Source organism: Vigna angularis, chromosome 6 (assembly GCF_016808095.1).
Source record: "Vigna angularis cultivar LongXiaoDou No.4 chromosome 6, ASM1680809v1, whole genome shotgun sequence".
In the NCBI taxonomy this organism is placed as follows: Eukaryota; Viridiplantae; Streptophyta; class Magnoliopsida; order Fabales; family Fabaceae; genus Vigna; species Vigna angularis.
Genome location: NC_068975.1, coordinates 15,283,078 through 15,292,145, shown reverse-complemented (window position 1 = coordinate 15,292,145; position 9,068 = coordinate 15,283,078). Strand labels below are relative to the sequence as shown.

Below are 9,068 nucleotides of genomic sequence, written 5' to 3'. Positions count from 1 at the left end.
ATCCAAGGTAATTGTTTATACAGATCATGCTGCATTGAAATTCCTTCTAAAGAAAGCAGATTCCAAACCAAGGTTAATCAGATGGATGCTACTGCTCCAAGAGTTTGACATTGAAATTCGGGACAGAAGTGGAGCCCATAATCTAGTAGCAGACCATCTTAGTAGGATTGAAAAAGAAGAAGATGAAATTCCTATTCAAGATGACTTTCCTGATGAAATCCTGCTAGCATTGACTTCTGTAAAAGGTATGTATCCTGAACCTTGGTTTGCTGACATTGTTAACTATTTGGCTGTTTCAGCTATTCCTCCATCTTTCTCCAAATCTGAGAAAGCCAAACTGAAAAGTGAGGCGAAGTACTATGTTTGGGATGAACCATTCTTATGGCGCATTGGTAGTGACCAAGTTGTAAGGAGGTGTGTTCCTGATATAGAGATACCTTATGTGCTTGAATTTTGTCATTCATCACCTTTTGGAGGACACTATGGCACGCAAAGGACAGGTAGGAAGGTGTTGGATTGTGGATTATATTTGCCTACCATCTTTAAAGATGCACGGAGGATATATGAAAATTGTGAGCAATGTCAGAGGGCAGCTAGATCCATCACTAGGAGGGAAGAGATGCCTCAACAACCCATGCTATATTGTGAGGTATTTGATATTTGGGGTATTGACTTCATGGGTCCTTTTCCTTCTTCTTCTGGGTTTTCTTATATTTTGCTTGCTGTAGACTATGTTTCCAAATGGGTGGAAGCCATAGCTACAAGGACTAATGATGCTCGATTTGTTATGAGTTTTGTCAGATCTAACATTTTCTGTAGGTTTGGAATACCACGAGCCATCGTTAGTGATCAGGGGACCCACTTTTGCAATAAGCTGTTAGAGAATATGTTGAAAAAGTATGGGGTGACGCATCGCATTGCTACACCATATCACCCCCAAACTAATGGACAAGCTGAGGTCTCTAACAGGGAGATCAAAAAGATATTGCAAAAGCTAGTGAAGCCAAATAGGAAGGATTAGGCCGCAAGATTGGATGATGCACTTTGGGCACATCGGACAGCCTACAAAGCACCAATAGGTATGTCACCTTTCAGAGTTGTATTTGGAAAAGCTTGCCATCTACCTGTGGAGATTCAACACCGAGCCTATTGGGCTGTGAAGGCTTGTAACTTGGACATGGAAGGAGCAGGGAAAGAGAGAAAGCTCCAACTGCAAGAACTAGAGGAGATTAGGCTCACAGCCTATGAAAACTCCAAGTTTTACAAAGAGAAAACCAAGAAATTCCATGATCAAAAGCTTGTGACCAAAAAGGATTTCAACATAGGTCAAAAGGTGTTATTGTACAAGTCCAGGGTAGGGCCTATGAGTGGTAAATTACGCTCCAAATGGGAAGGTCCATTCATTGTAACACAAGTGTTTCCCTATGGAGCAGTGGAGATCCAGGAAGAATCTTCTGATAGAATCTTCAAGGTTAATGGCCATCGTCTGCGGATATTTAATGAAAATCAAGACATGTTGAACAAGACGATGGATGGAGTGAATTTGACCACTCCAACATTCCTTCCACCTTGAAGGAGGTAAGTTCCCTCATACTTTTTCTTTGCATTTTAGATATAAGGCATACATTGAGGACAATGCATAGTTTAAGTGTGGGGGTGTGGGGAATCAATTAATTTTGTTTCCTATTTTGTTTGTCTATTTTGTTTGTTTTTAATAAATATTTGCATTGGATTTGAGAGTTTGAATCAGTAACTGGAATGATCATGAATTTAAGAAAACAAAATGTGTCATGTTGATATGAGTGGATTGCTTTTATGATTTGTTGATTGAGTTGACTTGAGAATTTCCTGATTAAATCTTTTATGAAAGAAATTTGAACCATGTGAGTTTTGAACTAATGTTAAGGATGGACCACCATGTGCCATACCTATTTTTCTTGTGTGAATTGCCCATGTTTTGTTGATACTCTAATAGTTAGCTTGATTCTGTGTTGTGCAACAAAGGTGAATATGCATGATTTGATATGATTGAGGCATCGCTTGTTTTAGCTACTTGGCCAAATAAACTTGTCCTAACATTAATCCATTGGAACCCTCTTTGAGCCTTAAGCCTATTTTTTTCTTGTTCATAGTCTTTGTCAAATGAAACAAAAAGAAGAAAAATCATATGTTCCTTACCTTAGGAAAGAAGAAGGAGTAATGGATTATGTTAGAAGTAAAGTGATGAATAAGTGTGTGGGTGAGTATCTCACCCACAAAACAATAAAAAAGGTAAAAAGGAAGATGAAAAATTGAAGTTTAAAAAAAAAAAAAAAGAAGAAAGAAAAGTAAATCTTCCTTAAAAGAGCAAGAAATAGATTTGTTTTTGAAATCAAATATCATTACTCTTTCTATGTCAATTTCAAAAACTCAGAAATTTCAGAAAAATTTCCTACCTTTGTCGTGGCCTCAATACAACCTTTAAAAAGCCCTCATGATCAATAATTGCATGTTTTCTGAAGTATGTGAATGTTAGAGTCTTGCTAAATATCAAGGGTGTCTACTTACATGGGTATTTTGAGTGTAAACACAAGCCAAAAACACTTGAGAGAGTTGAGGAGAAATAGATACATGTTGATTTGAGTGTTGTCTTTCATATTTGATTTTCTTGGGAATTCAAAAAGGTTAAATCATGTGTGAAGAATAAAGTGATTCCATTTGCATGTCCATGACAAAGTAATGCCTAAATGATTGATCTATGTCTGGTGATGCTCATTCTTTTGATCCAAGTGCAAATATGGAATAAAATGACTCAGAACAAAGTCTTGGAGTTATTCAATTTTGCCCAGGAGTGCAAAAGGATAAGTGTGGGGGTGTGATGAGTGCATATTTATGCCCAAATTTATGTTTGAAAATTAAAATTTTGATGGGATAATTATGTTTAAATGATTTATTTTAAGTGAATTTGTGATGATTGGAATTATTGGGTTTGGGAAATAAAGAGACGTAAAAAGTAAGTTTTAGCGCATAAATTATTCTTGGATGTTCTAATGTTTATTTGTGCAGCTGAGATTATAAAGTTTATTGGTTCAATTGGCAATTCAAGGCCCAAAATCAGGTTTTATTTGGAAAATAATGTACAGATGGGCCAAATAGGCAGACTTTACCCTTGCACCCCCTAAAATCCCTAAATACACTCCTATTTCTGAAACAGGCCAAAGACCAAGCCCAAACACTAAGCCATTTCTACTACACCTCCCTAAGTTTCCTATTCACACCCCTCCTAAGCTAGACTCCACCAGATCATGCCACGTGTCCAAATCCTCCCCACACAGATCTAGCCAACCACATCTCGCCACCTCAGCCCTAACACATGTGCATCATCTTGTCCAAAGAGAAACCCTAACGACCACCGTTAACGTCCACGACCACCGTTAACGTCCGCCACGCCGCTCCGTCACTGGACAGCCACTGCCGTGCCGCCGTCGCCACCACGCCGCGACCTCCGTTCATCTTCTCCATTCTCGGAACCCAATCGCAAATCACAATTCCACCATGGACGCCATCAACGAGAGCACCTTCTCCTTCATCGCGCAACCTTTCTTCTTCCTCGCGAGAGGCAACCACCATGTCGCACCGCCTTCCCCAGACCGCGAGCATCTCCTCCATGCCAGCCGCCGCGACACCACTCTTCTCAAGCGCAAACCATCTTCATCTTCTCCCAAACGCGTCTCCATCAACGCCAACCTCCATCCACCATCACCGTAACACCATGGGAACCTGCACACAGCAAAACCCAGAACAAGAAATCGCCACTACAACCACCGTGGAAGCTCCACAATCTCGAGCCTCTCCTCTTTTCCTCACGGCACGCAGACGGCAAAAGGGGGAAGCCCTTTCCCTAATTCTGAACCCTAATTTTGGGAAGGAAGGAGCCTGACACGTGTCGAGCTCCTATTGGGCGCGTCCTCCTCTGGTCAATTAATTTAATTTGGGAATATCAACCGAAAATATCTTCCAAATAATGTTATAATTATCTAAATCTTTTAGTTATTTGGAAGATATAAGATAAAAGATTGTATCAACTGAATACTCAGAGTCCAAGCCCAATCAAGCCCTATATAAAGAGACCCAGGGACTTCACTAAATTCATTCTCTCATACTCCTCTCACTTTTCTTTCATCTTGTATTCAACTCCATTCATGGAGAACTAAACATCTAGGGCTATTCTGCTGTAATTCCATTATGGATTCTGAGGTTAGAGTGATTTAATGCAATTATTTACTTTGGTTATTAATTTAAGTGTTCTCTCTCTATGTCTTTCATCTCTCCATCTTGTTAAAAGCAAAGATTTTTGCATCATAATGTGTTTGAATCTACATGCATATTGATTTTATGAGTTTTAGGGTTTCTAGGTTTAAATTGAGAATCTACTTTGATTTAATTTAGGAACTTTCATATGATTAAATGGTTTTTACTATCAATTGAGAATGTACTTTGATTGATTAGTAATAATTTCAACTATAATCAATTGAGAATTTACTTTGATTGATTAGCTTTTAATTTGGTTAGGAGATTTAAGAATAGACATGATTAAACACAATAGAATTTGATTGAGAATGTACTTTGGTTGAATTTATTGTGAATAATCTAGAAAGGTTTTGCATTTGATTGAGAATTTACTTTGGTTAAATGAATGATCGCCCTCAAATTAATTAAGAATGTACTTTAATTAATTTGAAACTTAAACAATAATCAATTGAACAATTATCCGTGAATAACCGATGATGAATCTATCTTGGAAAAGTAGTGGAATTAGCCTATTTAATCATAACTGTTTTTAAGTTTATTATTTGTTCTTTAAACATTCTCCAAACATCATTTTTATTCATAAGCATTGCATAGCATAAGAGTCAGATATTCAAAAGCCATTCCGTGTTCGTTGGGAGACGACTCAGGGTTACTTTAGCCCTATCTACCTTCTTATACTACTTGGCAATACTGAAGTTGCCTTGAAAAGTAGTACTAATTTGATAGGTTCAACGACAGCTTATCAATGAGCATGATGAATGACAACATCTACTGACGGATGCTGTTATGGAAAAGGACAGTGATTAGACATCTACTGATGGATGCTACTGACAACATCTACTAATGGATGTTATGACGATGAAGATTGGGTCAAGCTAGTGACGTTAAAGAACCGCTTACTTGGAGGCAACCCAACTTTCTAAACCTTTCTTTTTAATTTTATGTTTTGTTTTTTTTTAATTTTTTGTGTTGTTATTTGTTTTCTTTTTAATCAATTGTTTTGTTGTTGTACTTTGCTTGAATGAACTACACTGCTTTGATGCAACTGTGATGTGTTTTGTGATGAGTATTGCTTTGTGATATTCTAGTGTATTGATTGATGTTGAGATGATGCATTATGTGAAACAGGTGCTTGAGATAAAATTTGATTGGGATATTAAGCAGGATGTTTTTTTGAAAACCCTGTTTTAAATTCTTTAACTTGAGTTGAGTTGAGAATATTTGTGAGGTATTGAAAAAGGTTCAAGTTTGGGGTTACTGGTAAGCAACCCCACTTTTTTAGGCAGTGAGCAATTGAAAAGCAAAAGCAATTGGAAATCAAAAGAAAAGAAAATGTAAATAAAAATAAAAATAAAAATAAAAAGAAAAAAAATAGAGCTCACTACAAGGGAAAAAGGTTGGGAAAGATCTTCTTGAAAAGAGAACCGGTGTGTAATTGTTAATTTCATAAATATCTCTCTTAAGCCAAGGATTTTGCATTCCAGAGAAATCAATTTCCTTCTTAGCCCAGCCAAGTTACAATCCATGAAAAGCCCTTGTGATGAAAACTTGTTTGTGAGTATGTTTAATTGTGGTTAAATGAAAGGCAAGGTTAATTTGTGTGAAAATGTGATAGCAGAGTGAAAAAGACATCAACACTATACACCTGTGAGTGAGTGATACACTTTTGAGTGCTTGAGTGATACACTTTTGAGTGCTTGAGTGAAACACTTTCTTTGGTGAGGAGTAGTTCTTTGAATTTTTGATTGCATCTCTGCTTGGTTGATTGATCATTCTTAAGGATAGCATCTGTTGAAGTACATGAGCATTACATTGATTTTGATTGAATTAAGGCATCTACACATCTTGATTGAGATCTTTATGCTGAATTAATAAAAGTGGTTTCTTGTCCTGGAAGGAAAAGTTTTTGAAAAATGTTGAGTCATTGTAGTGATTGTTCTGAAAAGCTAAGTTACATTCTGTTTTGCTTGAGGACAAGCAAAGTTCTAAGTTTGGGGTTGTGATAACATGTGAAAATACCGTTATTTGTGATGTAATTTTGATATTAAATACACCATTTTTCACTTAAAAACTTGTTTGGACTCATGCTTTTTCATTTAATTGTGTGAATAAGAGAGTTGAGATTGAATTTGATGATTTTATGACTAATTACCCTTGTTTTGATAGGTAATGAGAGAATGCGGAAAACGGAGATGAAATGCTAAGGAGTTAGCACTCAGAAAGGACAAAAAGCACCTAAAGGAGGAACCGTAGGAAGCTTGGGCGCCCTGTCCGAGGTTTGCGCCTCGGGAAATCGACGCCCACCGCCCGGGCGCCCGAGCGTCGTGCGTCACAGATCTGGCCCAATTTTTGCTCTATTTCGACTCTTTTGGACCAGGCCTTGTTTCTACCCTTTTCCAACTTTATTTAAAGGACCCAGGCGCTCTAGGTTTTGTATCTCTGGCTGGAGCAACACAACAACACACGCTTCTACTCTCTAAAGGTAGATCTGGACGCGAGAGCTTCCTCTTCTACTCTTAGGGTTTCACTATCTCATGTTTTTCCATTATTCATATAGTTTCTCCATGTCTATGGGGAACTAAACTGTATTTGTTGTTGGGGAATGATGTAACCTTGTGAACTCTCATGTATTCATATAGTTTCACTATCTTAATTTATATGTTTATTCATTAATTATTAGGGCATTCATCTGTTTCAATGCTTGCTCTATTTAACTCATTTAGTAGCATTATTTATGAATTGAATGAGTGCCTGGAGGTTCCTTCCAATTCTGGTTCTTGTTGAATTCTCCTAAGGGTAATATTTCTCAAGGATGAGGGTATGGGTACTTGGTCATCTTAAGCTCTTGATCTTTAGACTTAATTTTCTAGGAAAGCTAGGAATTGCACGAACTAGGAATTAAGGCAGGCTTATTGCGCCGAGGGATCGGGTTCTAAGTAATTTAGTGAGTGACGTTAATATTAATGTAAAAAGAAGAATTCTTATATACATGAGAGTAAACTTGGTGAAATCAAACCCTAACTACATACTCATCTCATTTTATTAACAACCTCCGTTCGTCTTTGTGTTACTCTACTATTGATGAATTTGCATTCATATTTAATTTTATGTCTTTGCCTTTGAAACCAACAATCTCGTTTTATTTAAGTCTTAATTAATTGAGTTATTACACAACTATTTAGTGCCGAGAGTCTTCAAGGATACGATACTTGGTCTTACCATTTTATATTACTTGTGCGAGTCGGTACACTTGCTGATCCATCAACAAGTTTTTGGTTTGGTTTCTGGAGATAAAAAATATTGTCAACACATTCTACCAATCCTTTAACGTCGAAGTCCCCTAGAGTTCGACGTTCTATGAGAATTTAAAAAGGAAAAGAAAAAAAGGAGCGACCTTTTGCCTTCGGACTACCTTTTATTATTGAAGCCAAAGGTCACCCCACATCAGGCCTTTCCCAACAGTCATTCTTTTTTTGTATAAATACAGTTTCAGAGCCTTAGATAACCTGTAGACATCTATTTATAAAATTACTACTATGAACTCCATATGGTAATTTTTTTCAATGTGTTTTCTGTTATCTCCTTCAAGGACATAAAAGAACTAGAAGGAGTATAGAAAACCAAAGGAAAAGGTTGAAAGATTTGGATTTCCGTAAACAAATTCATGTTAACTTTTTTTCGTTGGTTTGCTGCCATTTCCTCTACTAAACGAAGACATTTCTTTGTTAACGATGAAGGCATGGTAGCAAACCAGAGGAAATGTTAAGACTTATGAATTTAAAACAGAGTTTATTGAAAAAAATCCTTCTACATTTTAACAAAGAAAAAGGTTGAAAGATTCGGATTTTACACCCTTCCAAAATGCTACAATCTCCATTCACAAAAATCCTTTTACATTTTAAGAATCCTACGGATATTTTCGTGGTTTGTTTTTCATTCTTTTCCTATGTTTAGTGTTACTAAGTTTTTCCTATGTTTCGTTTCCATTTATAAACTACGTAATAATGGAGTTCTTTCCGAAATACTTCAAATACTGAAGGAAAAATGGCGTCCCTATGTATTTCCCAAATAACGTGGACGTTGAGTGGTGTCAATATTGGATGTGTATCTCTTCGTTTTAATTCCCTGCCAACAGTCTTTTCCCATATCCTGGACGTCGAATGGTGTCAGTATATGACGTGGATCTCTTCGTTTCTAACACAGCATTTATCAAGCCCAACCAACTACGTTTTCCCATATAAAGTTGGACGTTCTATTTGAATTTAAAAAGGATAAATAAAAAAGGGAGCGACCTTTGGGTTTGGTTAATGAATAATACGTCACATTCCCAAGAAATTGGACGTTTATTGTTGGTTTAAAGGAAAAAGAAATAAAAAGCGAGTAATCTGGCTGACAATAATATGTCGAAGTCTGAAGAATGACGTTAACCTCTTTGTTTCATAAACATTCTCCATTGTTTTTCTGTTTTTTTTATTTAATTCCTGTGTTTTTTTATGTAGTTTCTTGTTCTTATAAAAGTCGTCATATAGTTTCATTAAGTGTATCATATATCATTGTTAGAAACGAAATTTTTAAACCCTTCCTGTAAATGTCTAAATCATGTTCTCAAATGGCTTCCTCATCTTCACGGCATGGAAAGAAGGCTGCACACCTTGTAAGAAATGCTAGTCCAAATGGGTGGATCAGTGATGACGAAGAATGATACAAATTTGGATGTTATAGAAAACTCTTCAAGGTGGTCCCTCACAAGTTCTTGGATGTGGAATTATTCAGAAGGG

At 36.7% G+C, this 9,068-nt stretch overlaps 1 protein-coding gene across 1 annotated transcript; it reads left to right on the top strand.

Moving 5' to 3' along the window:
- Window positions 1-1,081: 1,081 nt before the first annotated feature.
- Window positions 1,082-1,573, top strand: LOC128197516 (uncharacterized). Its single transcript, XM_052879571.1, has one exon. It carries the CDS (start codon window positions 1,082-1,084, stop codon window positions 1,571-1,573), a length of 492 nt encoding a protein of 163 aa, XP_052735531.1.
- Window positions 1,574-9,068: the final 7,495 nt, after the last annotated feature.

Excerpts from the sequence above, each read along its gene's own strand:
- LOC128197516 (XM_052879571.1), top strand. The coding sequence starts at position 1,082 with ATGTCACCTTTCAGAGTTGTATTTGGAAAAGCTTGCCATCTACCTGTG.